The sequence below is a fragment of the Gorilla gorilla genome, chromosome 3, assembly GCF_029281585.2.
Source record: "Gorilla gorilla gorilla isolate KB3781 chromosome 3, NHGRI_mGorGor1-v2.1_pri, whole genome shotgun sequence".
NCBI lineage: Eukaryota > Metazoa > Chordata > Mammalia > Primates > Hominidae > Gorilla > Gorilla gorilla.
Genome location: NC_073227.2, coordinates 33,495,466 through 33,511,773, shown reverse-complemented (window position 1 = coordinate 33,511,773; position 16,308 = coordinate 33,495,466). Strand labels below are relative to the sequence as shown.

The following is a 16,308-nucleotide window of genomic DNA, read 5'->3' as shown; positions in this document are numbered from 1 at the left end:
ACACCTGGCTAATTTTTGTATTTTTTGTAGAGACAGGGTTTTGCCATGCTGTCCAGGCTGATCTAAACTCCTGGGCTCAAGTGACCCACTTGCTTTGGCCTCCAAAAGTCTTGGGATTATAGGCAAGAGCCACTGCACCTGGCCAGAATGATTTAAAATCAATGATAGTCCAGATGCAGTGGGTCACACCTGTAATCCTAACACTTTGGGAGGCCAAGGTGAGAGGATCGCTTGAGCCCAGGAGTTCGAGACCAGCATGGGAAACATGGCAAGACCCTGTCTCTACAAAAAAATACAAAAATTACCCAGGTGTGGTGGCAAGCGCCTGTAGTTGCAGCTGCTCAGGAGGCTGAGGTGGGGGGACTGCTCGAGCTGGGAGGTCAAGGCTGCAGTGAGCCGTGATTGCACCACTGCACTCCAGCCTGGGTGACAGAGCAAGATCCTTTCTCTCAACAAACAAACAAACAAGAAATGATAAAGAGAAACCAGAGGAAAAAGATAGATTGTGGACTGGGCAAGGTGGCTCAAGCCTGTAATCCCAACACTTTGGGAGGCTGAGGTGGGCGGATCACTTGAGGTCAGGAGTTCAAGACCAGCCTGGCCAATATGGCAAAACCCCATCTCTAAGAAAAATACAAAAATTAGCTGGGCATGGTGGTGGGTGCCTGTGATCCCAGCTACTCAGGAGGCCAAGGTACGAGAATTGCTTGAACTTGGGAGGCAGAGGTGGCAGTGAGCAGAGATCGTGCCACTGCACTCCAGCCTGGGAGACAGAGTGAGACTCCGTCTTGGAAAAAAAAAAAAGATAGATTCTGTACAGAGGAACAGAGATAAAGATAAAAATGACATCAGGCTTCTCACTGAAAACAATACAAGCAAGATGACATTGGGTCAATACCAATTCTACACAAATTCTTTCAAAAAACTGAAGAGAGAACACTTACCAATTCATTTCATGAGGCCTCCATTATCCCAATACCAAAACCAGGAAAAAAAATTACAAGACAACTACAGACAAACAGGCCTTATGAACACAAACTCAAAAATTATTAACAAAATTTAAGCAAATCAAAACCAGCAATATATAAAAAGCTATTACATCATGACCAAATATAGTTTATCCTAGCAAAGCAAGGTTGTTTAAAAGTTTGAATTCAATCAATGTAATTCATATTAACAGGTTTTTTTGAAAAAAAGATAATTTCATTAGGTGCCCCCCAAAAACGCACTTGACAAAATCAAACATCCACTGATGATAAAGATTCTCAGGCTGGGTATGGTGGCTCATGCCTATAATCCCAGCACTCTAGGAAGCCTGAGGCAGGAGGACTGCTTGAGCCCAGGAGTTTGAGACCTGCCTGGGCAACATAGTAAGATCCTCATCTCTTCAAAAAGTAAAAAAATTAGCGGGGTGTGGTAGTACGCACCTATAGTCCCAGCTACTGGGGAGGCTGAGGTGGGAGGATCACTTGAACTGAGGAGGTAGAGGCTACAGTGAGCCATGATTGTCCCACTGCACTCCAATCTGGGTGACAGAGCAAGACAGAGAAAAAGAAAGAAAAGAAAGGAAGGAAGGGTGGGGAGGGGGAGGAAGCAAGTAAGGAAGGAACGGAAGGAAGGAGGGAAGGAGGGAAGGAGGGAGGGAGGGAGGAAGGGAGGGAGGGAGATTCTCAAAAAACCAGGAATAGAAGGGAACTTCTACAATCTGATAAAGGGCATCAAAGAAAAACCTATTGCTAACACCATACAGCTGAAAGACTGAATGCACTTCCCCAAGACTGGGACAAAGCAAAGATGTCTGCCCTCAGCCTTCTACTCGACATTGACTAAGGGTTTCTAGCCAGTTTGATAAGACAAGATAAAAAAACAAAAGACATAAATTGGAAAGGAAACATTAACACTTCTTTATTCACAGACAACATGATCATACATGTACAAAATCCTAAGGAAATCTTCAAAAAGCCTGCTAGAACTAGTAAGTAAGCTTATCAAGATTTCAAAATAAAAGATCAATATATAAAATCAACTGTATTGTTAGAGTCTAGCAATAGACAATTAGAAACTGAAATTTTAAAACAATACAATTTAAAACCACATTAAAATACATGAAATACTTCGTGATAAATCTGACAAAAGATGTGTAACTGCAGTGCACTGAAAATTACAAAACATCACCAAGAAAAATTAAAGATGACTTAGTAACTGAAGAGATACACCACAGTCACAGACTAGAAAACTCAATACTATTAAGATGTCAATTCTCCCCAAACGTATCTATAAAATCAACACACTCTCAATCAAAATCCCAGCAGGATTTTTTGTAGAAACTGAAAACCTCATTCAAAAAATTCATATGAAAATAAAAAGGACCTATAATAGCGGAAACAACTTTGAAAATAATGGACAAAGAAGACTTACACTACCCAATTTCAAGAAGACATTATAAAGTCACAGTAATCAAGACAATGTGGTATTTATGTAAAGATATACCTATAGGTCAAGGGAAAAAAATAGTCCAGAAAAAAAAACACACATAAAGTTAACTGACTTTTGAGAAAGGTGCTGCAGTAGGCTGAATGATGCCCCCTCACTCCCCACATCCTACCAAAGAGAATATGGAACCTGTGAATACACATATAGGACCAAAGAGAATTTACAGATGTCATGAAGTGATGGATCTTAAGATGCAGAGGTTATCCTGGGTCATCTGGGTAGACTCAACATAATTACAAGGGTTCTTATAAGCCAGAGGCAGTGGAGTGAGGGAGAAGATTATGTGGTGACAGAAGCAGAGACTGGAGTGATGTGCTATAAAAACGGAGCACGGGCCACAGCCAAAGATGTAGGAGGTCCCAGACACTGGAAAAAGCAAGAAACAAATTCTCTTCTCAGAGTCTTCAGAAGGAACTAGCCCCACCAACAGCTTAACTTTAACCTGCTTTAGTTGATTTTGGATGTTGGGCCTCCATTACTGGAAGAATAAATCTATGCCGTTGTAAACCACTAAGCTTGTGGTAAGTTGTTCCAGCAGCAACAGGAAAACTAATGCAGGTGCCAAATCAATTCAACGAAGAAAGGATAATATTATCAACAAATGGTGCCGGAAAAGTATTTTTTTTTCTCTCTAATCCCACAGCAGATAAGGTGCTGGAAAAGTCTGAAAGCCATATGCAAAGCAATGAACCTTGACTCTTACCTCACTTCATATAAAAAAACTAACCCCAAATAGATGACAGACCTAACTCTAGGAACTGAAACTAGAAAACTTTAAAGAAAACATATTAGAAAATAATAATGACTGGGTTTGGCAAAGATTTCTTAAATAAGACTAAGCACAAACTATAAGAATCAATAAAATGAACTTCGTCATGACTTAAAATTTTTTTCTTCAAAAGATACTCTTCAGTGACAAAAAATAAATTGAACTTAATAAAAAATTTTAAACTTTTGCACAGCAAAGGATACTATTAAGAAAGTGAAAAGACAGCACAGTGACTCACGCCTATAATCCCAGTACTTTGGGAGGCTGAGGCAGGCAGAGCCCTTGAAGTCAGGAGTTCGAGATCAGCCTGGCCAACATGGTGAAACACCATCTCTACTAAAAAAAAATTAGCCGGGTGTGGTGGCACACGCCTGTAATCCCAGCCACTCAGGAGGCTGAGACACGAGAATCACTTGAACTCAGGAGGCAGAGGTTGCAGTGAGCCGAGATGGCACCACTGCCAAAAAAAAAAAAAGAGAGTGAAAAGACGACCCAAGAATGGCAGAAAATATTTCAAATTATATGCCAGGTAAAGGAACTGTATCCACAATGTATAAGGAATAACTCAACAATAAAAAGACAATTAGCCCAATTCAAAAATAGCAAAGGAACTGAATAGACATTTCTCCAAAGATAATACAAAAACAGTCAATAAGCACATAAAAAGATGCTCCATGTCATAAACACAAATTAAAATCACAATACAATATCACTTCACAATGGCTATAATTAAAAGGACAGATAATAACAACTGTTGTAGGAGACAGGAAAAAATCTGATTCCTCGTACGTTGCTGATAGGAATGTAAAACGGTGCAGCCACTTTGGAAAAGTTTGGCAGTTTTGGAAAAATTAAACGTATATCCACCATATGATCCAGCTACTCTATTCCTAGTATTTACCCAAGAGAAATAAAACCATGAGTCCATATAAGGACGTATACATAAATGTTCATAGCAGCTTTTTTCTACAACACAGTAACTGGAGGAAACTTATATGACTACAAACAGGTGAATGGAAATATCCATACAGTGGAACATTATTCGTGAATAAAGGAATGAACTGTTGACAAACACATCAACATGGATAAATATCAAAAATATTTATGCTAAATAAATGAATGCACCTGCCCTCAAAAAACAGTACATACTGGCCAGGCACAGTGGCTCATGCCTATAATCCCAGCACTTTGGGAGGCCAAGGCAGGCAGATCATGAGGTCAGGAGATAGAGACCATCCTGGCCAACATGGTGAAACCCCGTCTCCACTAAAATACAAAAAAAAAAAAATTAGCCAGGCGTGGTGTGCACCTGTAGTCCCAGCTACTTGGGAGGCTGAGGCAGGAGAATCGCTTGAACCTGGGAGGTAGAGATTGCAGTGAACTGAGATTGCACCATTGCACTCCAGCCTGGCAGCAGAGCAAGACTCTGTCTCAAAAAAAAAAAAAAAAAAAAAAACACAAAAAACAGTACATACTGTATGATTACCTTTATATAAACTTCTAGAAAATGCCAACTAATCTATAGTGACAGAAAGCAGATCAGTGGATGTCTGGGGACCCTAGGGGTGCAGGGATATAGAATATTGGGGCAGGCAGAAACTTCTGGAGGTAATAGTATGTTCATTATCTTGACTGTGGTGATGATTTCACGGGCAGATGTATCTGTCAAAATTCATCAAATGGTACATTTTAAATATGTGCAATTTATGATATGTAAAGTATCATACCTCAATAAAGGTAAAAATGACAGGGAAAAAGTGAATTTTCCGCTAATGATCCCCATATCACTAGGGTGACCACACATCCCTGGTTGCCCAGGACAGTTCCAGTTGACATCTTCCATCCTGGAGTTCTGTCTGGTTATTGCCTCCTTCCCCCTACAGTCTCAAGAAGTATCTGGGTCTGGATTTAAATTCTACAGTCACCCTACATACAACCCCCATCATATTGTGAAAATTAAATCAAATTCCAAAAGTGCTATATCATAAAGAGTAATAATCTCAAAGAACTACAAAACACCAAATTTTAAAAATACATGTTTTCATAGTGATATGAAAAAAAAAAACACAACAGAACAATGATCCTGATTAATCAACTCTGGAAGTTGCTGCAGTACCAAATCATTTTTCTAAAAACTAGTTAAAAACGACAGGAGGGGAAGGATGAAACATTTATCTTTTCTTTCCCACATGAACTGTAACAAAGTAAGCTAACAGTTGATGAAACAAAGTTCTTTTTTACAGAAGAATTACAGCTAATGAATGCATAAACAATGACAAGATTCCAAAACCTTTTACAACCTCTGGGCAATGATCATCAGTTACAGCTAAAATCATTAGACAAAGGGCTGATGGGGAGCTTTGTAATGGATGGTTTATTGCTGGCTAATACCTGAACACGTGATTAATCTTAATATCACAAAAAGGAACAACCAAACATTATCTGCCTTTTGATGTGATGCAAAGAATTAGCCTTAAGAGGTGACTATAGTTGCTACTGGGGAAGGAGAAATGCAGAGGTGGAAACAGGAGTGTTGATTATTCTTTGCAAATGCACTGTCATAGAACAACTTGATTCTACTACCACATATAGATTTTTTAAACTGAGATACAATTCAGGTACCATATAATTCACCCTTTCAAAATGGACAGTTCAGGCCAGGTGCAGCGGTTCATGCCTGTAATCCCAGCACTTCGGGAGGCCAAGGTGGGTGGATCGCTTGAAGCCAGGAGTTCAAGACCAGCCTGACCAATATGGCAAAACCCCATCTCTACTAAAAACACAAAAATTAGCCAGGCATGGTGGCGTGCACCTGTAATTCCAACTACTTGGGAGGCTGAGACACGAGAATCTCTTGAACCTGGGAGGCAAAGGTTATGGTGAGCCAAGATCACGATGCCACTGCACTCCAGCCTGGGTGACACAGTGGGGCTCTGTCTCAAAAAAATAAAAAAAATAAAGTGTACAATTCAGTGGTTTTTAAACAGAAGTCTTTTACTAATTAAAAAAAGGTTAAATCAAAAATGATATGTGGCTATTGTATAATTCTGTTTATATGAAACATCTAGAATAGGCAAATCCATAGAGACAGAAAGTAGAATAGTGGTTGCTAGAAGCTGGGGTGGGGAGTGGGGAAATGGGAGTAACTGCTGACAGGCACGAGGTTTCCTTCTGAGGTGATGAAAATGTTCTGGAAATAGATTGTAATAGTTGTACATCTTTGTACAGTGAGCCATGATCATGCCACTGCATTCCAACCTGGGTGAGAGAGCAAGACCCTACCTCAAAAACAAACAAACAAATAAATAAAAAGAGAGCCTGTCAGCCTGCATCACAAAGCAAAATCCAACCACTCTATTTCATCATTTCTAAGGTGTATATTTTTTCACATTTTAGCATCTGCAATATGGAGATATGATTTATAATTGCCGTCAGCCAAACAGAGGCCAAGATGTAGGTCAGACCTCGTGAAAACTTGGTCCTTGCTCTTGAAGCTGTCATGTCTTCAGGCAAGTGTTGTGCATGGCTGCAACTACAGGTGGAGAGTTAATTGCCATCACCCTATGATTCATTACTGAAACATATCATGTACTTTCAGTCAGCCACCAGAACAGAGCAACAGGACATGCATTTGATATCAGAGAAGTAAATATCCCTTGGCCAGGTACTGTGGCTCACACCTGTAATCCCAGCACTTTGGGAGGCTGAGGCGGGTAGATCACTTGAGGTCAGGAGTTCAAGACCAGCCTGGCCAACATGGTGAAACCCTGTCTCTACTAAAAATACAAAAATTAGCTGGGCGTGGTGGCGGGCGCCTGTAATCCCAGCTACTTGGGAGGCTGAGGCAGGAGAGTCGCTTGAACCCCAGAAGTGGAGGTTGAAGTGAGCCAAGATCATGCCACTGCACTCCAGCCTTGGCAACAGAGGAAGACCCCACCTCAAACAAACAAACAAACCAAATCAGCCAGGAAGACCCCTTAATCCCAAAAGTTGGAGGCTACAATGAGCTATGAATGCACCACTGCACTCCTGCCTGGGCAACAGACGAAACTCTGCCTCCAAAAAAAGAAAGAAAAGAAAGGAAAGAAGAGAAAGAAAGAAAAGGAAAGGAAGAAAGAGCGGCAGCAAGAGTGAAAGACAGAGAAAGAAAGAAAGAGACAGAGAGAGAAAAGAAAGAAAAAATATACCTGGTTGAAAGAATAACAACAATAATTAAGGCCTTTAGAGGACCTAAGAAAGGAAAATCCCACAAGTAGAGGAAGTCGTATCGAGTTTTGTTACTCAAATATGGTCAAAAGGACTACCTATCACCCACTGAGTAACACTAGCTGAAGGCAGAAGTTGCAAAATCACTAGGAAGGGAAGAAAGAAAGTTCAAAGCAATGAGGGGCTGATGTGGTGATGATTCACTCACCATAAGGAGCTGAGTTTAATCATTTTTAAAAGAAGGAAAAGAACACTGCAAAATGAACCTCCACTTACATGATACATCTTTGTGCCTTGTCAATTAACTCTTTCCTTTAAGTATTTCCAAACTGCCCTTCAGAAAGCTTCACTGCTAGTTTATTAACCTTTTCTTGATAAAAGATAAACTGAGATCTTGTGCATATTTCTCTCTATTCAAAATCACAACATAATCAGCAACTATCATGCCTTAAATTTAACATTCAGACACATGGCCTTCTAAAAGGTTGGTAGAGAGAACATGAGAATATGAAGCACTCAAGATTACTCAGCTTTCCCCCCTTATTCGTATTTACAACACATTCCCCAGGGGGAGAGAAATTCATTCTGCTGCATGGCTCAGCATGATTCACAAATTGCAGGCTAGCATTTTGAAATGTCATTTTTATTGATCTCCATTTGATGTTCCATTTGCCTTTCCTGGAGCACACAAATTATGTTTATGGCATTTCCCTAAGAGCAGATCTTGAAAATCTCAGTTTAAATGAGATCTGAAAAAAACGAAATGAAATATCAACGAAACAAAACTATTTGGATGCACATAAATTAATGCTGATTTTAGCATTTAAATATCTTCCCTAAGTCTTCATAGGTCACAATAAGGGTGCAAACATACTATATAATAAACATAATAACACATTTCAGAGCGTAACAGGCAGCTAAAAACTATAAAAAAAAAGCAAATCTCAGGAACAAAATGTAAATATGTCAACTGAACGCATATGAAACATAAAGCATGCTTCAAAGAGTGAGATTAGAAAAATGAAAACCAAATCCTACTCTGTAAACCTAGAAATCTGTGCAGCACTACCAATCCTATAATAAAAATCAGCTAACAGGTCAATTTATCTTGCTAGCTACCATAAGTCCTTACAAATGATTTTAAAAATAAATTAGTCAATGAAAAGCTACTATAACTGCACAAAAACATGAAAAATTTGCTTTATAGAATATGTATAATTTTAAGAATCAGTATAAAGTTTAAATGCAGTTTAATATTTTCAAATATAATAGTTGTTTAATAAGCTAACTTATAAATGCGTTATACAAAATTAAATTATCCACATTAGAAAATAATTACACTCTCAAGCAATAGTACATCATCCTTAGGTCTACTTACACATGAGAATGAACTGCTAGTCTCAAGCTGAAGACAGACAAAGAGAATAGGTTATTTATTATGCCTTGGATTTTAAAAAGCCAAAATTATAATAGGACTCTTTATCTTAAGACACTGAATATTTTCAGAATGACTGATTTCAAACCGTTTGCTCCAGAGAAAGCACATAATAAAGCATAGGAACATTGATTACAAAGTGATACAGTGAAATCAATGATATTAAATTTCTACCCATCTTCCAAAACCTGTTCAGATGTCCTCTCCTTACCCTGTATTGATCACCTAAGCCACAAGTTACGCCCTAACGCTTCTGACTTCCAAAGCACTTAGCCTTTTCTTTTTTTTTTTTTCTTTGAGACGGAGTCTCGCTCTCTCGCCCAGGCTGGAGTGCAGTGGCGCAATCTCGGCTCGCTACAAGCTCCGCCTCCCAGGTTCACGCCATTCCCCTGCCTCAGCCTCCCGAGAAGCTGGGACTACAGGCGCCCGCCACCACGCCCGGCTAATTTTATTTGTATTTTTAGTAGAGACGGGGTTTCACCATGTTAGCCAGGATGGTCTCGATCTCCTGACCTCGTGATCCACCCGCTTCGGCCTCCCAAAGTGCTGGGATTACAGGCGTGAGCCACCGCGCCCGGCCAGCACTTAGCCTTTTCTATTAATACTGTAGATACTTAACACACCTTACTTTATACTAAATTATCTTTATTTCTATATCTCAATCCCATTACTAGCATTTTAAATGCTTTTTGAGCCTTCAATAAATACCTGCTGAATGAATGAATGAGTGAATGAATGACTAGGTGGACAGATGGTTGGATGGAGACTTCTGGCCACACAATCCAAGGTAATGGGTCACAGATGGTTTAAGATATTGAAAAGCATTTTATTGAGACATGCTGGCAAGAATTAGCACTAGATAAAAGATGAAATTATGGCCCCCCCCAAAAAATAACCTTTTGGAAATTCTTTAATAATTCATATTTTACCCAGCTTTTGTGTTCTAATTAATATAAAATATGAATTTCAAAAAATTTTTTATCAAAAAAATATACTCTGGCACTACAAAGATAAGAACAGTGGTTTAGGCCTGGCATGGTGGCTCACGCCTGTAATCCCAGCACTTTGGGAGGTCAAGATGGGCAGACCACTGGAGGTCAGGAGTTTGACACCAGCCTGGCCAACATGGTGAAACCCCGTCTCTACTAAAAACACAAAAATTAGCTGGGCATGGTGGCAGGTGACTGTAATCCCAGCTACTCAGAGGCTTGATAGGAGAATCACTTGAAACCAGGACGTGGAGGTGGCAGTGAGACAAGATCGCGCCACTGCCCTCTAGCCTGGGCGACAAGAGTGAAACTGTAGCTCAAAAAAAAAAAAAAAAAAAAAAAAAGAGAGTGAAAAAAAAAAAAAGAACAGTGGTTTAGCTCCAAACTAAAATTTTACTATGCATAGAAATAAGATCACCTAGATTTTCTTACAGAGTTTAATTAAATCACCAATATCCTTCTAACAGAAACATGCTTATCAGATAAAAGTGTTAAGGACAGAATACAAAACTATGTATACATTATGGCTACAAACAAACCTGGCAGAGGAAAAAAAGCCAGAAGGAAATAATACAAAATGACCAAGGTGATGAGTTCAAAGGAAGAAACCACGGGCCATGTGGTTCTACTTTCTCCGTCTTCAATACTCTATTTTCTCTCAATAATCACTATGATAAATCTCTACATAAGTCCTTACCTTTTCTCTCCTTATGTATCCTCAAATTAAATCGCTATGCATCATATATTACTATCTGTTTTTACATTTAAAAACAATCTTTTAGAATCAGGCATAAGATGAGCCACAGCTTAGTACTTCTCATAATGTGAACATGATAAAGTATAACTCCTATAAGCTTCAGTTTTCTCATTGAAGTAAACCACCTCTGCAGGACTAAATAATATCTCATGTAAAACACCTAGCACAGTGCCTACCTCACAGTAGTGCTCCATTTTCTTTTCTTTTCTTTTCTTTTTTTTTTTGTGACAGCGTCTCACTCTGTCACCTGGGCTGGAGTGTAGTCGCACGATCTTGGCTCACCTCTGCCTTCCAGGTTCGAGCGATTCTCCTGTGTCAGCCTCCCAAGTAACTGGGATTATAGGCGTTGCCACTACGCCTGGCTAATTTTTGTAATTTTAGTGGAGATGGGATTTCACCATGTTGGCCAGGCTGGTCTCGAACTCCTGACTTCAAGTGATCCACCCACCTCGGCCTCCCAAAGTGCTGGAATTACAGGTATGAGCCACCATGCCTGGCCTCAATTTTCTTTAATTCCCTTTTCAAGATGTTTTGGGTGATGACTGAATTCTCACACAGTAAATACATAGACATCTCTGACTAACCACGGTAGTTAAGGGACAATCAAATTATCCTGAGAAATGCCTCCTGTATCAAATGACTTTAAAATCTACTACTAAACAGCTCAGGAAAAATATTATAAATACACCCCAGTACTCCTCTGTGCTTAGTCTAAATGAGGCCTCACAATCTTTCTGAACACAGCAGCCAGGTAAAATGAAGGAGCTGCCATAAAAGTGAAAACTTATTTGTCATCAGTAACCTAGACAAGAGGCTTTTTAAGGAGATTCTCCCAGCACATACTGTATAATGTCAGTGACACAGGTAAGAGATAAATTCTTTTCACAAGTTTGTCAAAAAATTACATCTATGACTCAACTCTAATCCACCCAATAAAACATTTCAACAATGCAGATTTTTAAAAATAGATGTTTAGAGATTTTTCAAGTTTGGTTTAGTATTTCAAAAAAGAAACATCACAGCAAATCTCCATAACAATGGATTTGATAATGGGTTCTGATCTATACACCAAAAGCACAAGCAACAACAAAAAAAATTGATAAATTGAACTTCATCAAAATTAAAAACTCTTGTGCTTCAAAGGACATCAAGAAAGTCAAAAGACAACCTACAGAATAGGAGAAAATATTTGCAAATCATATATTTGGCAAAGTTGTAATATTCAGAACATATAAAGAACTCCTGTGACTCAACAACAAAAAGATAACCCAATTAAAAATAGATAAAGGACTCAAACAGACATTTTTCCCAAGATCATACATAAATAGCCAATAAGCACATGAAATGATGATTCACATCATTAGTAATTTGATAAAAAACAAAAATCAAAGCTGCAATGACATACCACTTCACAATTACTAGGATGGTTGTAATCAGAAAAACAAGAAATAATAAGTGTTGGCAAGGATGCGGAGAAATTGGAATGCATATACACTCCTAGTGGGAATGTAAAATGGTGCAGCCACTATGGAAAACAGTTTGGCGGTTCCTCAAAAAACTAAACACAGAATTACTGACAATTCCACGTCTAGGTATATACCCAAAAGAATTGAAGACAGGGTCTCAAACTAATATTTGTATATCAATGTTCACTGTAGCATCATTCACAACAGCAAAAAAGTAGACACAGCCCAAGTGTCCATCAACAGATGAACAGATTTTTAAACTGTGGTATAGACAGACAATGGATATTATTCAGTTGTAAAAAGGAATACAGTTCTGATACATGCTACCACATGCATGAACCTTGAAGACATTATGCTAAGTAAAATAAGCTAGACCCAAAAGGACAAATATTGTATAGTCTCACTTGTATGAGGTACACAGAATTGTCAAATTCATAGCAACAAAAATAGTCGGGCACAATGGCTCATGCCTGTAACCCTCACAGTTTGGGAGGCTGAGGTGGGCGGATCCCTTGAGCCCAGGAGTTCTAGACCAGGAGTTCTGGGCAACATAGCAAGACCTTATCTCTATAAAAAATAATAATAAATTAGCTGGGTGTGGTGGCATGTGCCTGAAGTCCCAGCTACTCAGGAGGCTGAGGTGGAGGACTGGTTGAGCCCAGGAGGTTGAGGCTATAGTAAGTCGTGACAGCACCACTGCACTTCAGCCTGGGCAACACGGAGTGAGACCCTGTCTCAAAAAAAAAAAAAAAAAAACCACAAAAATAAATCAGAGGTTACCAGGGTTTGGGAGGAGGTAGAATGAGGAGTTACAGCATAATGGTGGCAGTTTCTGTTTGGAGTGATGAAAAAGTTTTGCGAATAGGGACGATGGTTACACAACAACATGAATGTACTTAATGTCACTGAATTGCACACTTGAAAATGATTAAAATGGCAAATTTTATATTATATATGTAACTACAGTAAAAATAAATAAATGAAAGTAAACTTAAAGGCACAGAAAAAGGCAATAACAAAAAAACATGACAGCTAAACTAATAAAGAAAAATGACACTGCATCAGTACCTTTCCACACACTGCGTTCGGGACAGGGGAGGCTGACATCTTCGGTTATGAGCTTCTCGGGCAGCAAGTCTAGCTCCTGACAACTGAAAGAGAGTACAAAACCCATTGAATAAACTGTGAAATCTCTATCATCCTAGAAGAACTGGCATCACATTCTGACATCAAGAAGTCAGAAATTCAACCAACTCAACAGGGCATTCATTTCAGGGGAAAACAAAACTGCGAAAACTGGGAAAATTCTAGAGCAGCTTGAAGCAATATCCAGCATATTAAAGCACTGAGAGATTAACATATGTTCACTGTAGCATCATCCACAATAGCAAAAAGGTGGACACAAACCAAGTATTCACCTTAATGGGCCTGCAGAAGAGTGGTATATAATACTGTTTTACCATAAACCTAACAAAACTGAAAATTCTCTGGTCAAAGTTTTCAGAAACTTCAACTGGAGCCAAGTTCAAGAGGATACCAAGCTCATGACTATATCTCTAAGTGCCTTCATTGGTCATCTAATAGCTGTATAAGGGATGTTCAATGCAAATGTTCAAAAAAAGTGTTTTTTAACACTTTCTGGAATGATCATGATTTCTCTTTAGTGAGCAATCTGTTATCTGCCAACGGTGCTATCGACTGAATGTTTGTGCCCCCTAAAATTCGTATGTTGAAGCCTTAACCCCAATGTGATGGTATTTAAATGAGGGGCCTGTGAGAGGTAATTAGGTCAAGAGGGTAGAGCCCTCAGGAATGAGATTAGTGTCCTTCTAAGACAGACAGTGCTTGCTTCCTCTCTCTGGGAAATGAGGATATAAAGAAAGGATGACCCTCTGCAAATCAGGAAGAGGACAGGACCTACACCAGACACTAAATCTGCCAGCATCTTGATCCTGGACTTCCCAGTCTCCAGAACTGTGAGAAACAGATGTCTGTCGTTTAAGCCACACAGCCTATGGTACTTCTGTTACAGAAGCCCAAGCTAACACACAGAAGATCAGCCCCACCCAGTATTACCACCTCAGAGAGTCTTAAGGGGAATTAAGACTTTGAGACAGTAGTTTAAGATATCAGTAATCAGAGTAAACATGAACTCGTTTTCTGAACCAACAAACATAGTATCTCCATCTCTCTTAAGAGATTTATCTTATATGTTCAGGCCGCATATTTTTATTGGTTTACACGTTCTCAACAAAATTGTCACATATACCAAAAATAAAAAATAAATATCCAAAAAGTTGATATACCTTTTCATCTTCCCACTGAAAAAAATTACAGTCTTTTCTATCTCTGCAGGCTGAACAGGCATAAAACCTCCGAGTTTCTTCTTTCCCTTGGGTCACCTTTACAAACAGAAGAGTGGGTCCTAGTTCCAGAATAGAAAAAAAAAAGAAAGTGTCAAGTAATGGTCATCTACGTCAAGTTCTTAGTTTTTGCCGCCCTTAAATGAAATTTGTTTGAGCTTTATGCACAATTTACCATAATTAAATCCATCTCTTTGGTTTGTTGTTTTTTTTTTGTTGTTGTTGGGTTTTTTTGTTTCATTTTCTTGAGACAGGGTCTCCCTCTGTCGCCCAGGCTGGAGCGCAGTGGCACAATCATGGCTCACTGAGATCTCTGCTTCCTAGCCTCAAGCGATTCTCCCGCCTCAGCATACCGAGTAGCTGGGACTACAGTTGCGTGTCCCCAGCTGTTTTTGTTTTTTTGTAGACGGAGTGTCACCATTTTTGCCCGGGCTAGTCTCAAACTCCTGGGCTCAAGCGATCAGCCCGCCTCGGCCCCCCAAAGTGCTGGAACTACAGGTGCACGCCACCACGCCGGCTTCTCTGTGTTTAATGAATGTTTCTTTTCTCTCTGTTACAACATTCCGGCAGTGACTACTTATAAATAATTTTTGAAAACTGGTCTCTTCAGAAAGAAAATGCTATTGTTGGTACAGTTGCTGTCTACGTTGTGAATATTACAAACCTGAGACTAAAACAAGGAAGGGACTCAGAGAATTGAGGACTTTGACATCTCTTGCGCGGTTACCCTTGCAGTGAAAACCTGAGCTTTGAGCTGGACACGCCCACTTTCTGTAAGTTAGAGAAAAACTGAGTCTAGTTCCCAGGCAAGAATTACACTGGTTTTCTCTCTAATTTTTTATTTTTGAAGGGAGAGCAAATCAACAAATGAAATCCCCAAGTACTTGTCAACGAGAACTATTCAATACCATGCATTCTTCTCTTTGCCTACTTTTCTGCCCCTTCCCCCCAAAAAAGAGATGAAATAGTCCTGGAGCCAAAACCACAAGAGTGGAGACTTGCTCTGAATGTTTCTCAAGCTGAAAAACACCGCGTTCCGAGGAAGGAGTATTTTCTAGGCAGCACACTGGTGAGGGAAAGAGGCGGATAAAAATACAGGAGCCCCAAAAGCCACTTCCAAGCCAACTCACACCCTCAGCGCCCGGCAGTTAGGCTGAGCCCAGACGCTGACCCACCGTGAGGGCACAGCGGGGCGGGGACGGCAGGATCCAAAGGAAGGACCACCTCCATTCCCGAGCTTCCCTGGCACCCAGCGCTGCCTTCTACCTCCACGGCTTCAAACCCATCCCTGGAGGCCGCCATCTTCCCGCCGCCGTCCCGAAAGCCTCAGTACGAAACAAGAATGCTGAGAAAGAGCGCCCCCGCGACCCAAAGCGACCCACAGCGCCCCCAGGCGCTTGGGAGGAGCTGGGGCGGGGGCTGCCGCGGCGGAGGCCACGCCCCGAAACGCAGTCCCCGCCCACCTGGGGGCTGCACCTAAGCGGCCCCTAGCGGTGGGGCTCGCAGGTCACTTGCGGGACCTGTGCCATGAGCTCAGCACCTGAAGCACCCTCCTTTCTTAAGAATATAGCCAGGAGGTGAGATGATTCGAACAAAGACTTGGTTGTATTGTAGGTCCAAAAGGCAGCATTACCACCTCTGCCAAATAGCTGAAATGGCTGCAGCAGCTGTGATTGAAGGATCATTCTTTGTTTTTCAAAGTCACAGTCACTGCATCATCCTCTGTAACTTTTGGACAACGCTGAAAGTTGCACATCATAGTTGCATACTCAATGACATTTATACATTAGAAAGAAAGAAAACCGTCCTGATTTGCAGATGACATGATTG

At 40.2% G+C, this 16,308-nt stretch overlaps 1 protein-coding gene across 1 annotated transcript in view; it reads right to left on the bottom strand.

Moving 5' to 3' along the window:
• The window catches only part of ZCCHC4 (zinc finger CCHC-type containing 4), a 56,841-nt gene extending 41,006 nt beyond the window's left edge, over window positions 1-15,835 (bottom strand). Inside the window, exons 1-3 of the mRNA XM_019024926.4 lie at window positions 15,654-15,835; window positions 14,422-14,540; window positions 13,184-13,266 (exon numbers count right to left, since the gene is read on the bottom strand). Of these exons, the coding sequence (XP_018880471.4) occupies window positions 13,184-13,266; window positions 14,422-14,540; window positions 15,654-15,780 (329 nt within the window). The 5' untranslated portion in view covers window positions 15,781-15,835. The remainder of the gene's footprint in view (window positions 1-13,183; window positions 13,267-14,421; window positions 14,541-15,653) is intronic.
• Window positions 15,836-16,308: the final 473 nt, after the last annotated feature.